The sequence below is a fragment of the Gekko japonicus genome, unplaced genomic scaffold, assembly GCF_001447785.1.
Source record: "Gekko japonicus isolate JY-2015 unplaced genomic scaffold, Gekko_japonicus_V1.1 scaffold596, whole genome shotgun sequence".
Lineage (NCBI taxonomy): Eukaryota > Metazoa > Chordata > Lepidosauria > Squamata > Gekkonidae > Gekko > Gekko japonicus.
This window is the reverse complement of record NW_015174859.1, coordinates 358,329-374,945: the sequence shown is the minus strand read 5'-3', so window position 1 is coordinate 374,945 and position 16,617 is coordinate 358,329. Positions and strand designations below refer to the sequence as shown.

At 53.8% G+C, this 16,617-nt stretch overlaps 1 protein-coding gene across 1 annotated transcript in view; it reads right to left on the bottom strand.

Moving 5' to 3' along the window:
- Positions 1 to 799: 799 nt before the first annotated feature.
- MAST3 (microtubule associated serine/threonine kinase 3) overlaps positions 800 to 16,617 on the bottom strand; it is a 35,188-nt gene continuing 19,370 nt past the window's right edge. The window contains 12 exon segments of the mRNA XM_015424643.1: positions 800 to 1,923; positions 2,118 to 2,299; positions 5,796 to 5,932; positions 8,132 to 8,254; positions 9,427 to 9,653; positions 10,678 to 10,887; positions 11,864 to 12,075; positions 12,705 to 12,859; positions 13,295 to 13,404; positions 14,272 to 14,394; positions 14,676 to 14,777; positions 16,034 to 16,199. Coding sequence (XP_015280129.1) covers positions 800 to 1,923; positions 2,118 to 2,299; positions 5,796 to 5,932; positions 8,132 to 8,254; positions 9,427 to 9,653; positions 10,678 to 10,887; positions 11,864 to 12,075; positions 12,705 to 12,859; positions 13,295 to 13,404; positions 14,272 to 14,394; positions 14,676 to 14,777; positions 16,034 to 16,199 — 2,871 coding nt within the window.

The window sequence follows — 16,617 nt, the reverse complement described above, 5'->3', positions numbered from 1 at the left end:
GAAGAGAAAAATGGGAAACACATACACACACACACACACACACACACAGGGGCTGTGGATCTGGTATGCTGGAGATTCGCCAGCTAGTAAGTCACACCTAGCCACATTGCCACCTGCACATTCTGTGAGAACACACTTTAAAATCTCCTCCCCTCCTCCTTGAACCTTGCGTGTGCTCGAATGCTGCAGGTAGGCTGCCCCCCAAAAGCTCAGGGATGATCCTTCCAGGCTGTTTTCAATTTTGCAAATGCTGGCTTCTCGGGGGAAGAGCTTCTGCTGTTGATCCTGGGAAGAACTGGCTCTCCACTGCAGAACACCCACATGACAAAGCTGGCCTTGCACTGCCTCTGTGCCTCAGTGGTGCGTTTTTTTGAGTCAATCGCTTGAGCCCCCCTGCCCCATGGGCACACACTTTAAGCCACTTTCAGGGTGTAGAAAATAAATGGGATGAGAGAATTCTGCATGGTCAGCACATCCCTTCACCATCCCCGGAGGTCCGTGAATGCCTGGCCACGCAGTCGAAGGATGCTGCGAGACGTTACAAGGCAGATGGGGTGGGATGTGCCGAAATGCGGACGTGCTCGGACTGAGCTTCCAAGAGGAGCTGACGTTCTCCAGGGCATCTTCCTCATGTTGAACTTGATCCAGTCCCCCACCGCACCCCAACCCAACAGTTAACGGAAAGAGAGTGGAGCCCGTCCACCCTTGGCCCCTGGGGGAGTCCAAAGATCTCTCGGGATGAGGGGGAGCGGGAGGGAGGGAGGGACGGAGGCAGAAAGTAAACCGGGACCACCCCATGCTATTCTCCCTCCGTGGCTTTGCTCCGGGCTTGGTCAAGGTCCTCTTTCTGGCCTAGCCCGGCTCTGGCGGACTCCTGCTGCCAGGCTTCCAAACTCCTCCATGCGTGGCTCCTGGGGTATGCTGGGGGTGAGTCCTCTGCCTCCCCCCCACGGCTTGTCCTTGGCCCGGCTCCGGGCAGGGCTGAGAATTCCCTCTGTTCCTGGGCCCCCTGGCGCTGGGAGGAGACGCTTTTGTACTCAACGGCCGTCGTCCCGTCCTCTTGCTCAATGTACACGCGGGCCTCCAGCCGCACAGGGTAGGAGGAGCCCTGGCATTCCCACACGGCTGTGCCACCCACTGGCTCGTCCCCTTGCACTGCTATGTGGGGCACCGACAACGGCTTGGGGCCCGAGGCAAGGGCTGAGCCGCAAGGCTTGTCCTCCACCCAGGAAGCCAGGCACGAACCGTGGCGCCAGGCAGCAGGCTTGCCCTTGGCCTGGTCTTCGGCCACAGCCCCCAGCTCCAGCTCATCGAAGCTCACCTCCTGGACAGCTTCCTGCTTCTTGAAGGAGTCTCGGCGCTCGGACAAGTTCAGCCGCCGCATGACCACGACCTCCTGGCCCCGCTCGTGACGGTCCCCGGGCCCGTCACAGTGGCAAGGAGCACCAGCCTCTCTCTGGGCATCATTCGGGTCTTCGCAGCTCTCCTCTCCTGGGACGGGCATCTCCAGGATGAGCTTGCGGGTCCCAGCGTTCTTCTTCTCGGCCAGGCAGGTGGGGATTTTTTCAGCAGACTGGACCCGCTTGAGCAACGGGGAGCGAGACCCTTCAGTGCTGCGGGGCCGGGATGTTTGCCGCACGATTGTTGGTGGGGACAGAGTCTTGCCTTGGAAAGCCTGGGTGCTCTTGGTGAACAGGGGCAGTGGTGACGGCGACCTTTGGGGAGACGGGGGCTGTGGGGCAGAGGAAGGGGTGCAGGCGAGCGGGGACGGGGGAATGCTGCTGGTTGACTTGCGCCGCCCGACCTTGTACCGTTGGCTGCTGAGCTTTGGGGCCAGTCCGTGAAGGGAGCTTGGCCGGATGTGTCCTGCCGGAGAGGTGGGAGTGCTGGAGGAAGGGGAAGTGCTTTGCGGGGAAGCAGAATCTGACAAAGAGAAAAGGAGAGCTTCTCAGCGGGGGGCGGTGTAAGGCCACAAATAGTGCTCCTCCCTCCTAGCCCCCAAAGACATGGGGGGGGGGCTTTAGAGATCCAACAGAGATGCAATGGATAGCACTTCTGAGAAAGTGCTCGTGCGAGAGGGGCTAAGACCCACCCCTCTCGCAGATGTAGATTCCTACCTGGGGGAATGTCTGGGGCAGGGCTGCAGCAGGGGGTGGTGGGCCCAGGTGACAGGCTGTGTGTAGGAGACCCTGGGAGGCTCTCGCTGGATGACAGCGAGTGATGGAGCCCCGAGGAGTAACTGCGGCTGGTGTGCAGGACAGACGTTTGCTTGGAGATCTTCTTGAAGAGGCATTTCCTCCTGTGAAGAGGAAGGAAAAACTGTGCTCATGAAAAGCATTCAAACTCTGGTATAGGTGGAAACAGGCTGCAACTGGCAAAACCTTATAACACATTAAAAGCAGTTTATTTATTTATTTGTTTCACTTTTACCCCGCCCTCCCCGGAAGCAGGCTCAGGGCGGCTTCCAAAACTGACGAGCAGTATACATACACAATAAAATATAAATACAAGGCATCAGTTAAAATACAAACAATCCACATAAAACATTCATTAGATGGCGATAAAACTAAAATGCAATTTAAAGACACATTCAACGGTGCCCCCTCGTTAGATCGTATTGGATCTAAGTTCACACAGTTTGTCTGAAAGGGCTCAACTTTCACTCCCACCTCTGAATTCTCCATGACAACTAACCCCTAACAACACAAGAAGAGCACTGCTGGATCAGATCAATGGTCCTTCTAGTCCAGGCATCCTGTTCCACACGGGAGCCAACCAGTTGCCCTGGAGGGCCAACAAACCAAGTGTAGAGGTGGAGCCCTTCCTCTGAAACCCTCCTGGCACTGGTTTCAGAGGTTTACTGACTTGAGCATGGAGGTTTCCTTTATTCAGCATAACTAGTAGTCTTTGATTGACCTCTCCTCCATGAATCGGTCTAACCCATCTAAAGGCATCTGTGCTCACAGCTGTTATGTTCTCTGGATTTATATGTATACAAGTGGTGATCAGTTTACCATCCTACACCCTGTTGGAAGGTGACACCCAGGGACTGGGAAGAAAACAACCTAATAGCTAGAATGCATTCAACTTGTTCATGGAACAGGAAGACTTGCCTGAATGACCCTGGGTGAGGTGGACTCTCCCCCAGGGTAGATTATAAATTCTCTGGACACAGAGAAGAAGCTCTCTTACTCTTTTCACCCTGGACAGGCACAAGCCATACAGAACTACACTTTTACTTAGGGACTTGATCTTGTTCATGGGCCAATGAACAATGGGGAGAAGCCCCAACCATAAGAACAAGGGTAATTATGAACTTTAAACTACTGCAAGCTCAAATAAAACTAGCCTGTCCTATTTAAACATCATTTAGGATAAATTCCAAACATAGTGAAAGAGACTGCATATTTTCACCTTTTCTTTGTACCCTTGCTCAGTCTGAATTTCTGACCAAACCAAGTGTATTCTTTTTCTTCATTTATTAATCTTTTTTGTGTGTCTGTGTGCGTATCTTTTGTGTGTGTGTGTGTATTGAATGCTCGAGGACTGATCTCTGGAAATGCACCACACCTATTCAGTCTTGCTATCTGAAATGTAGAGCAGCAAGTAAGCTCATCATTCCTGAACCGCAATAGCTAAAAATGGCAAAGTTGTGATTCACTACCCCTGTGTTTGCTTGTAGGAATGTAGTGGGAGGCATACCAAAGCACTGGAACTACTAAATGGCAGTGCAAGTACAGAGTGCTAGATGCACGATTCCATTTAGAAGATACTCTCAGAGTCACTGGTGGCAGTGGGAGATGCCCAGTTTGTTTTTGGCACTCCTGAGGAGCAAAAAGGGGTTTTATTGCCAAGTGGAGACATGGAACAGCTATAAGAGTTCTGACTTCCCAGGCACCAACCCAAAGGAATTGGGGGGGGGGGTAGACTGAGAGTCCGTTCCTTCACAGATGTGAAAGTGTGGGTTTCTGAACCTCCATGCCCCAAGCTGCACCACTTTCCTCGCATCACTGCCAGCAGGCTATTTGCCGTCTATTTTTAAATGTCTATAATAGATATATCACTATCGTGTCAGCAAAGGGAGAAATGGGAGGTGCAAGGGGATACCATGGGGAATACCCTCATGTAGATGCTCAATTCCAAACACTCCAGGTCCTCCATCCTAAGGCTCAGAGGCCTCTCGTGTTGGCCTATAGATGTCTGTGATTCATTACATAAAATCGGCTATCCAATTTTACAGGTTAGTTGTGTATTTTTTTCTAATTTGTGAAAGGTTTAGTGATCTACATTGTCAGGCCGCCCCTGTGTCCCGATGGGCCCTGCCCCTTCCGCTGTGGTCCTAAGAGTCCTCCAAAGGGCGGCTGGGGTCTCAGTTTGCAGGTGAAAGGCCTTGGCCAGCCAGCAACAGGCATCCTCTGGGGTCTCAGGCGGCCCTCGCTCTCCCTCTGCTCGGCTCTGATTCCCCTGCTGCTGCATCCTCCTCCTCAACCCTGGCCAGCTGGCCTCCTTTTATCTCCCTCCACCCCGCTTCTTCCCCACCTTTCCTACGTTCCCAGTGGCTCCCTTCCCCGCCTATCACCCTGTGTCCTGTTCCTATTGGGGGAGGACCCATGGGCTTTTTAAACTGTTTGTCCTGCCTCCCCTCCTGCCATGCCGGCGGTTCCTTCCGGCTCGCGGCTGCGCCCTTTCATCCTGGTGCCCTGCCCACCTCTTGCTCCGCGCCCTTCCATCCCCGCCAGAGGGCCTCACGTTGGTGCAGCCGGGCTTGGCCTGCGTCATGAGCACAAGGTGGCTGTCGCCCCCCCTTTGACTTCCCGCCTCCTCCGCCTCCTGGCCACACGCATTCCCGTGGTGATGACAGCAAATTTTGTTTTTAAGGTCTATGCTTCCATTCATATATAGTCTGTATAATGCTCATTTAATACATTTCTGAAATCTCTTTTTCATAGTAGCTTATTTTTTGTCTTTATTTACGTTCTTCTAGATCTCCCTAAAAAAGCATATGCAAAATGTGTAGGGACAGCCCTATGGCTGGGCAAGAACCAGCTCACAAACGAAAGTATGTGAGGAATTTTGGCCACTTTATGGCTCAGGAAGCGAAGTTCGTGGCAGGCAATTTTGACATGCACAGGTTTAAGAGGGTCAGGAGTGTATAGAACATATCCTGTGCAAGCTAGAGACATCAAACTTGCAGGGGATCTCTGACTGACTCTCCTCTTCAAAGTTTGGCAAGGATTCAGTTTATGGGGTCTGAGTTACAGCCCCCCAAAGAAGGTGCTCCTGGGAAAGTGCTTGCTTGGGAAATGATAGGTGGGAACCTTTTTTGGAGGGCCATAACTTGGACCCTATATAATCAATCCTCACCAAACTTGGAGGGCACGTAGAGGAGAGTCAGCCGGAGGTCCCCTGCGAGTCCAGTGCCTCTAGCTTGCCAGGGAGCCATTCTAGTGGGTCACAAACAAAACCAGTTCACTTGGACCCTAAATGTTCGTGATGGTTCGTCGTCTGTGAACCGGGCATGCCACAAACCACAAACCGTATTTGCCCAGTCTGTGCCCATCCCTAAACAGCACAACTGAATAAAATCATTTTTCTTTCCAGTACACCGTTGCGCTTTCATTTTTGGTTTATGGTCCATCTTTGCTGCGGCCCTTTTCTCCTGCCTGCACCAAAGAGGAACTGCTTTTATGTTGGGAAGAGCAACTCTCAGCCATTTTTTCGAGCCCCAGTCAGAGCTCCCAGAGCTCTTCCTCCCCAAAGCTGGTTCCCAAAGTCCTCCTGTCATTGCCACCTACCGGTCTTGGCTGTCCCGTTTGCGGCTCTTCTTGCTCCTGCGGGCCATCCGCGTCTTGGAGCTGTTCTTCCGTGCAGGGCCCACTTTGATGCTGGTGTTCTCCAGGGCTGTGGTCCTCAGCGACACCTTGTTACCACTCTGAGAGAGGGAGAGAGGAAGCCGCTGAGGCAGCCTGAATCTGTACAAAGCTACCCCCCACTTTCCTGGAACCCCTGTAGCCAGGACATTTATTTATTCAGTGTTCTTCTCCTTATTTATTTACTTTTTCTATCATAAGAACATAAGAAAAGCCAATGTTGGATCAGGCCAATGGCCCATCCAGTCCAACACTCTGTGTCAAACAGTGGCCAAAAATACCAGGGGCCATCAGGAGGTCCACCAGTGGGTCCAGGACACTAGAAGCCCTCCCACTGTTGCCCCCCCCAAGCACCAAGAATACAGAGCATCACTTGCCCCAGCCTGAGAGTTCCTGTCTATCTTTTCTTAACTTTATTTATAGTCTTTCCACCTTAGTTCACATGGCAGACTTCCAGACCATTAAGAACCAGGATTATAGAGCACAACAGTAAAACTCACAGAGGTTTTCACAAAGGCATACCCTTCAATAGATCGTTTTCAAAACAGATTACATAGCTCTGAAGATTTTTTGCTCTGGAGGAATTTTCAGCTAATGAAACAGACAGTTCTAAGACCAGGATTCCCAAGTACTTACCGTGATTCGGCAGAGGACACAGACGTCTTCGCAGGATCATTCCCGCGGGGACAACAGACGCGCTGCACCATGCCGTCACCAGGAAGTGACGCCGGGCGATGCTCTGGCAATGGGACTGGAAACTCGATGGTACCATAGAGTTTTCAGCCCCATTGCCAGAGCGTCGCCCAGCGTCACTTCCTGCCGATGGCATGGTGCATTACAGGGAGGAATGGTCCGGCCGGGGAGCATGTTTCCCCCGCCGGATCGCAGTAAGTACTTGGGAACCCTAAGACTTCTAAGACGTGACCCATACTGAATTTTCACGATTAACACATTATCACCCTGGGGACTCAAATGATAAATTGGAATTGTCAGCATTTTTATGAAAGGAAGATATTAAAAAAAGCTTCTTTATAATCTTCACTTTAGTGATGCCCCTTTAATGCTGCAACTTGGCCTGTTCCTTAGGGTGACCAGTTGTTACTCATTATTACTGGAATCCTTTATCTGGTGATTAGGTTGCTTTCACATTTGGCAACCCACACAGTTTGAACAAATGTTTTTTGGGGAAGGTTCATCTGCACAAGTTTGTTATATTCATCATGTGTTTGAAGGACAAATGTTGTTTAATATTTATATAATTTGTAATGACTAGCTTAGTGTCATGTGTTTGTTCATTCGCCTATTTTAACTGTTGATTATATTTCCTGAGACATTAGGGATGCTTGCAGATCAATTAACATTTTGTTAATTGTAACTATTGAAAATACTATGGTATGTTTAAACAACAGATATGAAGCCACTAATGGTGGAGTTGCACGTTACATTCCTGTCCATAGCAACAGCGATTAATTTCAATTTTCTTCTACTCAAGGTAATTATAAAATATTTATATTTGGGCTTTCACGGCCAAAATATGTTAAGTCTCCTGGTAATAACGGACATTGAATGTTACAGTTTTGCTACGAGGCACTACTGTTTGGGTGGCAACATGCAGGCCGTTTGTTCCCTTGCGGCCAGCGTTACGGAAGCCTGACGTCTGGGTCATACACATTGAAGAAGATACCCGAACTAGTATCAAAACGAGTCATACCTGAGAACTTGTCTTCCGGATATTAAGGCACTTATGCCTTTTGTATAAGGTTGTACAATTGTGGATATGTTATTGCCAGATGTAACACACATTGTTGCTGTTATTTCCTCTTCTCCTGTGATATAGCCATATCCAGGACTTTTTTGGTAGAAAAAGCCCAGCAGGAACTCATTAGCATAATAGGCCACACCCAACAGCAGAAACTCATTAGCACATTAGGCCACACCCCTGACAGCACAGCTCATTGGCACATTAGGCCACACCCCCATGTTACCAGAAGTGTGGTCATCCAGCCACACCCACCTTCTGCTTCTTATTCTGTTTACCTTGTTTGTTGTCCAAACTCTTTTTGTAGTAGGAACTCCTTTGCATGTTAGGCCGCACACCCCTAATGTAGCCAATCCTAATGAGTTTCTGCTGTTGGGTGTGGCCTATTATGCTAATGAGTTCCTGCTGGGTGTGGCCAACTTGGGAGCCAGCCGGAACTCCGTTCCTGTGTGTTCCTGCCCAAAAATAGCCCTGGTGCCCGGGGGTGTTCTCAGCCACGTACCTTCAGCAGCAGCTCCACGACGTCCGTGTGCACCAGGCCCTGAACCGGCTCCCCATTCACGTGGGTGATGAGATCCCCTGCCCTCAGCCCGGCCTCCTGAGCAGGGCTGCCTTCCTCTACGCTCTGGAACGCAAGCGGACCAAGCAGCCATAAATTGATTCTTCCTCGCTTGCTGTGGCACCCGCCGATGTCTTCCCACTTTGCGATTTGGGGCCACGGCACAGTGTGGCGCAAGCAGATCCTTCCCTATCTGCACGTCTTCCTTGTCCTCGCCAGGGTGCTTATTTTGACCGCCAGGGCCTGTTGCTCTTAAGCATACACAGCCAGCCAGCGGGTTGTTGAGGGTGGAAGACCCACTTTCAAACCCCCGATCCACTGGGAGGCTCACTGGGTGACCTTGAGCTAGCTACAACCTCTTGTTGAGCCTAACCCACCTTACAGGGCAGTTGTGAGGATAAAACAGAACCCACAGATGAAACATGGGAAAAATCAGTCAGTGTGTTCTGGCTTCTCTCCCCACAATGCCATACAATGGGTACTCTCATCCACACATACCCCTTCCCTTGAACACACACACGGCTGCCTTATCTCAGACTGTTGGTCCATCAAGGTCAGCATTGTCTACTCAGACTGGCAGGAGCTCTCCAGGGTCTCAGGCGGAGGTCTTTCCCATCATCTACTGCCTGGTCCTTTTCACTAGAGATGCTGCCAACGATTGAACCTGGGACTTTCTGCATGCCAAGCAGATGCTCTGCCACTGAGCCACAGTATCCTCCTGCTTTCTGGGGCTGACTCCAGATGCTTTCCCCTTATCTCTCCTTATATATAATTGAATAGTGGGTGCCAAAGTTCTAATTCTAAAATGCACTCCCTTAGTGTATGGCTGATGGCACTGCTCCTCAGCATATATCGCCACCAATCAGAAGGCAAAGCCCGGGTCCCGCCCACACCACAACTGCTGCGACAACCTGGTCTTTTGCATATGGAAGCTGATTGGACTTCACTCCATTCCACACCTCAAACTCCCCCCCCCCAAGGCAGTTGGAATGTCAGTTACATATGGAACCTGCTGTATTCTGGTGGTGTGCAGGTCCCAGGTTCATGTTTTAAAAGCAGACTGACACTGTTTGCCCAAAGCCAGAGCACTCTCCCAGAGCCTCTTTCTAGCTCCCGTTGTATTTATTTCCACAGCGGGCCTTATTTCTAGTCCTCTATAACAGCAGAATAGCAGCCAATAACACCCTTCTTCCCCCCCACCCCCCAGCAATTCCCCTCCTCATGCATCCGCGCCTCACCCAAACCATGTGGTGCATGACGTAGACATCACTGTCGCCCATGTAGACTCGAATGGCACGCAAGTTGAAGCCATACTTCTTGCCTGAGCTGTGGATCACGATGGGGGGGCGCAGGTTGGCGCCACCGAGCAAGGAGTCGCGGCTTGGGGAGGAGTCTCGGGAAGACGGGTTAGAGGAGAGGGAGCGGGGTGAGATGGGACTCATGAGGGCGCCCCCGCCAGAGTCATCTGTAAAATGTAAGGGAGGGGGTCACGGAGCAGCCCATCCAGGCCCCGTCTCCCGTTAAAGGATCCGGGGAGGGGTCTCCAGCCTTTTTGAGCCCGTGGGCAACTCTGGAATTCTGACACAGTGCGGTGGGCGCAGTCGCAAAAGCGGCTGCCACGGCTGACCTTCGACCACACAGTGAAGACCTTGCGCCGTGTTGGCAGCTGCTGCCAAAGCAACCTTTCAAAAAACCTGCACAGCCAAGCAACTCTCGGACGGCCAATCAGAAGCCATGCTGCACAAAAGCCCACCTAGCTCTGCCCGTTTTCTAAAAACACTTGGTGGGCGCCTGGAAAAGTGTCAGCAAAGGCCACGGCCAATGTTCCCTCTAAGCTGTGAAGTCTTGTGAGCAAAAATTCTACTTTGTGAGCTACTGGAATTAGTTGTGAGCGAGCGATTTGGCTGCTGGATAAACTAGTTTGCTCTGGAGCCATCTTTCCTGAGCTGAAACAAAAAATGTGTGAGCTGGAAGCTAAAAAACTGTGAGCTGGCTCACTCTAACTCAGCTTAGAGGGAACACTGGCCACGGCACCCAGGGGCACCATTTTGGGGAGCCCTGTTCTGGGCCGCTGGAGAGATAGGAAGGGGCCCAGGCACATCCCAGGGGGTCCAGCTCAGCACGGAGCCACCTCCTCCTGGGCTCAGATTCCCGGCACTGCCCGCTCGGCCTCCTCCAGGGTGGACAGAGTAACCGGCAGGCCTGACCGTGGAGTCATTTCAAAGGACCATCCATCTCTGCCGGACGCAGGCTGTGCCTCGCTTGCTTAAGCCTGCTGTTCTGACGGTGGGTGCCCAGAGCAGTCTGGAGGGGCCAGGCTAGACCAGCTATTGCAGCCCTTTCCCAGATCTCCGCCCCCCTGTGCCGCCCCCAGTTGTTCACAAGACCATTCCCCCTCGTACAACGAAGGCACCCTCTGCAGCATCCCATCGCTCATTCTTCTGGTGGGGGGGGGGACGGGACGGGATGGGGGACACCGCCTAACAAACCTGAGCAGATGATGAGGGAGAGGGCAGAGACCGAGGCGGACTTGGGCACCCTGCCCCCTGGCGAGACACGGTGCTTCCCCGGAGCATCTTTGTGGCCTCCCAGCCGGCGACCGCTCTCGGGTTCCAGGCTTTGCGGGGTGGAGCTTTTGGTGCCTGTGCTGTTGCTCCGTAGGCGGGCGCAGTTCAAGCCAAACAGGTCAGCTGGAGAAGGAAGCAGAAGCCCGTGGAGAAGCCCATGCAAGCCTGCTCAGTCGCCCCATGGACGGACCAAGATTCACCTCCCCACACTTTCCCAGAGAGGCAGGCTCTGCAGCAGCTGCTTCCTCTAAGTCTCCCTCCCTGCTTTTCTTGCCCCCACAAGCCAGGCCCCTTGTCCATCTTCACAGAATCAGGCACCCCAGTGGCCACCCCCAGAGGATGGGCTGGAACCTGCAGAGCAGTTCTGCCTGCTGAGGCCTCTTTCCCCATGCAAGGAGCCGCCTGCCAATCTTGCGAGCGTCTTCCATCAGGGGACGTCTCCTTGCACTGGAGCAAAGCGCCACCTGCAGGAGGCAAACCACTGTGGCGGGGGGGGGGCAGATGAGAAGCTTCCTCAAGAGCTATCCGTCATGAGAGACGAGGGGAAGTTCCGCCTTCTGAGCCACACTTCCTCTGAAAACAGCATCCTTTTCAGGACTCCAGCACTGGGCTCTCCAGAGGCATCTAACTTGCAAAGCCAGATCGCAAACCTGGACCGAAAGCGGCTTTAAGTGTCTTTCTGCCACAAACTTAAGTCAGTAGCCACAAGAAAGGCACTCTGTCTCAGACTCTGTTCCCCACTGGCATTATGGGGTCATTACTAAAAGAGCTAAGAAAAATAGCAAATGTACATAAACAATGCTGGCCTACCCTGCAGGGCTGCTGTAAGGATTCCCGTGCCGTACACACTCAAAGTGCTTCACAAGTGCCATTCTGATTATTCCTATTGGTTGGCTCTAAGGAGGTCCTGGAGCAGGCAGCCCCCTGTCTCCAATCCAAAGACCTCAGGTGGGGAAATACTGGGTCCCACAGCCTGCCTGGGCATAAGGCAGCCTCATGTGGTTTTGCTGGGGGGGGGGAATTCCTCCCAAGGAGCTGCTGATGTTTCTGCCTCAGGATCAGCATCCCAAGACCCCTCTGCACACACCTGACAGCTGCGAGGCCTTGTTCGGTGCTCTCGGCGGAGCCGCCTCAGTGTCCCCAACCACAAACAGAGGACGGTCCCAGTTTGCTTGGCCACGGCAAGGGCTCTCCTGCTCGGAGAAGGCAAATTTGGGCATCGCCTCCAGGCTACATGTGCTGCTCAGGGTGGCGGGACTGTGGCTGCGCTCCTGCCGGAAGGTGTGGAAGGTGGCGCCACAGGATGTCCACGCACGGAGCCTGAGCAGAAGAAGAAGAAGAAGAGGAGAAGAGACTGGATTTATCCCCTGCCCTTCACTACCCAGAGGAGTCTCAGAGCGGCTTACAAACTCCTTTCCCTTCCCCTCCCCACAACAGACACCCTGTGAGGTAGGTGGGGCTGAGAGAGCTCTGACAGAAACTGCTCTTTTTCAAGAACAGATCTGACAGAACTACGGCTTGCCCAAGGTCATCCAGCAGGTGCAAGTGGAGGAGTGGGGAATCAAACCCGGTTCTCCCGGATCAGAGTCCGCGCACTTAACCACGACACCAAACTGGAGGAAGGAGCATCAGGAGGGGAGCACCACAGGGCAGGAGTGGCCTGCTTCTTCCCTGACCAAGGAGGGGTGTGTCCTTGGCCTCCCAGGGGCCGGCCGGCCACTAAGCCCTGCCTTGCCAAGCCAGCCACCCCCTCGGCAGCCCTCTGGGGCTGAGACTCAGCAGAGGAAGCGGGCCCCGAGGAGCCCCGGAGGCACAGGCCGGTCACCCTGCCCTTCCCCATCGTCCCAGTGGAGCCCCTCCCACGGCCAAAGCCCAGCATGGCTCTTTGGGGCCTGTCCCAGCCCAGCAGCGAGGGGCACGACTGGGTCTTTGGGGCTCCCGCTGCTCACCTGGCCTCTGGAGCCGTGGTCCGGCCCTTCTCCTCGTCTCCCGAGCTGCGATCCCCCATTTCGGCCCCTTTGGCCTTGGCATTGTCCTGGCTCTGCTCAGCCGCTGGGCAGCTGAGGCCGGAGGGACTGGCCAAGTACTCGGAACTGCTGTAAACCTGGAAGGGCGCAGGTGGGGACGGACGGACAGAGGGGAGGGAGGCAGCTGTTGGATGGGGCCTGCTCAGGAGCCCCCCCCCCGCCCTAAATGGGGACACCAGCGGAGGGATGCCCCAGCCAAGAAGTGATCCCCACCCCGCTAAGTCAGCCCCGTAGCTAGGGAATTTTTTGGGAAGGGGAGGCCCCCCGCCAGCTAATTAAATCAAAGCACAATGCAGGTGGCATGTTGGGGCACTCTGGGGGCAGCCCAGGAAGGAGGGGCCCCAGAAGAAAGACTAGGGGGCCAGGCCCCGTGGGCCCCATGTTAGCTACGGGCCAGCGCCAAGTCCCTGCCATGGGAATGGGGCCAGCGATACCAAGTGCCCCTTTGCCTCCCTGCTCCGGCCAGGGAAGAGACCGGCCTCAGCAGCACTCAAGCACCAAACGTGCCCAACCTTGCTGAAACGGTGGGAGCAAGAAGAGAACTGGCGGATCTCCAGGGAGGACTCGTCGTCGTTGGTCTCCTCCTCCTCAGAGCCCAGGTGCCGATAGCGCTCCAAACGACCTGGGGAATGGGGAAGGAGAGAGACGGCTGGCTCATACGGTGGCTCACTGGCAGAGGGCCCACTTTGCGGGCAGAAGATCTCCACTCAAACACGGATCCCGGCAACAAGCCCAGGGAAAGGCCGCTCGCTGCATGACGGCCCAAAGCGCTGCTGCTGGCCTGACTCTGCACATGGCCACTTGGTAGGGTCGCACGCCAAACTCTGTCCTTATCGGGGGCCGCAGCAGCCGTAGCTCAGTGCCAGAGCACCCACATAGCCCTCGAACCTACTAGGATCTCGAGTGCAGGGAAAGGCCCCTCCCTGCCTGCCTAACCCAGGATTGTTGAGGCCAGTCAGAGAAGACAACGGCCCGAGGGCCTGACTGTGCCCACGGCAGCTTCCTGTGCCTGCGCACCGACCCCATGCCTCGTTTTGCACGTTGCGTGCCCTGAGTCAAAGTCCAGTCCCTTGGCACCTCTGGTTGGAAGGATCTCGGTGCTGGGGGGAAAGACCCTCCTCAGCCTGAGACCCCCCTGGAGAGCTGCTGCTGAGCTAGAGGGGACCGGAGATCTGAGCCCATTCAAGGCAGCTCCCTGGGGAGCTGCACATCCCAGGAGAAACTCTCAGCACCATCCGCAGGGATTCTGGCCACTGTGCCACAGCATTCCCCCTTGCAGGAGGGAAGATTCCGGGACAGACATGCAGCACTTGAGTTTGCTAAAGACCAGCTCTGCTACTGGGTGGAATTTGGGCTAAAAGGAATCCCCCACCCCTTTCCCAGACAGGACATCAGTCCAGCCTTCAGTCCTACACTGTCCCAAGCCTCCCCATTTCTCAGCTGGGGGGCTGCACCCTTCTGGGGATCAGCTCCACCCACTGGGCCTTACTGTCAAAGTAGCTTGTGTCATCCTCTGCCTCCAGCTGGGGAATGAACTCTGCCTTCTGCCGGAGCAGCCCGTTCCAGTCCAGGCCGCGGAAGAATGGGTGCTGCTTCACTTCGCGGGCCCCTCCTGGTGGACAAGACGGGTATTATGGGTCTGTCTGCTGTCCTTGCACCCACACCTTCCTTCCAGGGGATCTGGGTAAGGCACGTGGATCTCTTGCTACTCTTCCAGCTTGTTTTCACAAGAGCCCTTGAGAGAGGATGAGTTCACCCAGTGCGCTTCGTGGCTGAGGGGAGATCTGACCTTGGGTTTCCTCAGTCCTGTCCCAGCACTCTTGCTGAGCACCACGTCCAAGGTAAGCCCCCTCCCCTTTCCACGGGCTGCCCCCTGGCCTGTGGAATACAGACCTGTGCCTAAGCGCTCCAGTGGGCATTGCCGCAAAAGCTGCGTGATCAAGTCTTGCGCGTCTGCAGGGAGCTGCTCATCACCTTCTGGCCACAGGATCTCATCTGAAGAGGAAAAGGGAGAACAGAGAGACTTTTTGGAGGAGATTCTGCAGTCCCCTCCACAACCACACAGGGACGGGACATGAACATCAGAGAGATTCTCCATGGAGGAGAGGTCTATCAAATACTGCCAGGCAGGGTTGCTCAGGGGAACCGCCACGTGGCTTCTGATACAGCGGGCTATTTGACTTTGTGCAGCTGCTTGAAACAGGAGATACGGTGCCCCAGTGGTTCTGGCCCCTTCTGTTGCATCGTGCGTAGAGCGCAAGCACGGGAGATGTCAAGTTTCCTCAATTTCCTCAAAGCCTGAGGCCTACATAGGCACAGGCCTGTCTCTCCCTGCATTCCATCACAGCCTTCAGCCCCACTCCTCCTCACCATCTCCTCACACAGAAAGGTGAAATCTGGTGCGGACCCTTGCAGTGCTTGTTCAGTTGCTGGCCTTGAATTGTGGGACCACTCCCAACCTTCTCCACTCACCCCTTCCTGCAAACTTGCTGAATCAACTTTATTTAACACAACCTTTACTGAAATTTAATCTGCTGGGGATGTTTTGTCAACTGTAGCTTGCTGATTTTGTATTAACCAAGCTGTATTCTGGATGCTGTACGATAAAGATTATACGGCGTGTTTATATTTTGTTTTTATCCTGTAAACTGCTTTGGCTTCAACTTGTCCAAAGCCAGGCAGTTGATAAATATCCAAACTGAAAAGTAAACGTGCAGAGGCTGCCTAAAATTCCGGGGGGCAGAAAACAGGGTAGGGAGGCTGCCTTCATGCCTGTTTCTTCCTCTCCTGTCTCGCTCCCACCCCCCACTTCATTCTACAAGCACCACAATTTCAAAATATTTTGGTGTTTTGGGGTTCATGTCATTCTGTTCATGCCAGTATTGACAGCCAGCAAGCTATCCTTCCCAGGGGCTATTTGTTGCTGGAACAAGTTGGAGGGACAATGGAGGTTAGCGACATGTCTCCTAGGATTCTGCAGACAACAGAATTCTCTCTTTGAAGAGGGGAATGACCCCCCCCCCCCCCCCCCCCCTTTTTGCCCCTGGAATGCATCACATGCTTGAGCACTGAAGGGGGCTTCTGACTTGGCCACCTGGCTGAGCTCATCTCATGGGTTTTTTAAACGGCCCTTTCATCAAGGGCTCCAGACAAAGGCCGTGTGAATGGGAGGCTCTGCCAGGCCTATGGGAAGGGCTGACCGTGATGCCCTGACGCTGCCACAGCCCACAGTGAAGTGAGGAGGAACCTACCGCTGATCACCTGTCCGAAGAGCTCCTCTGGGGTGTCGCCGAAGAACGGTACGCAGCCCACCAAAAACTCGTACAAAATGATCCCCATGGCCCACCAATCCACCGGTTTGCCATAGCCCTGGATCAGGATCACCTCTGGGGCGATGTACTCAGGAGTGCCGCACACCTGCAGAGAAAGATTCCAGCCCTGCACCTGACACTCCAACTGCAGGCAGAAGGCAGGCTAGGAGTGCAAGCCCAAGAGACAGAGTCCCTGTCAAGCGCAGGCTAAGTTTCAATTTCTTTAAGTTCTGTTTCTCTTCACCTTCGCTTGTCATTTTGGATTCCTAAGGGGGGGGTATGTTGTTGGAGTGCATGGGAGTAGATGCTGTAACTTTCCTGAAGAAGCGCCCCAGGTTGGTTCCCGTGAGACTGACCTTGGAGTATCTCTCTGCCAGCCTAGTTTAGATAGGGCACCATAAATCTGTCTGTGTTGCCATAGTAACACCAGGGGTAGGTGTAACGTGGATGGATGTGGAATTTTATACTTTTACCTATATCTTGTAATATCCCATGCATTTCCTCAGTCCTAGCCAAAGTCCTTG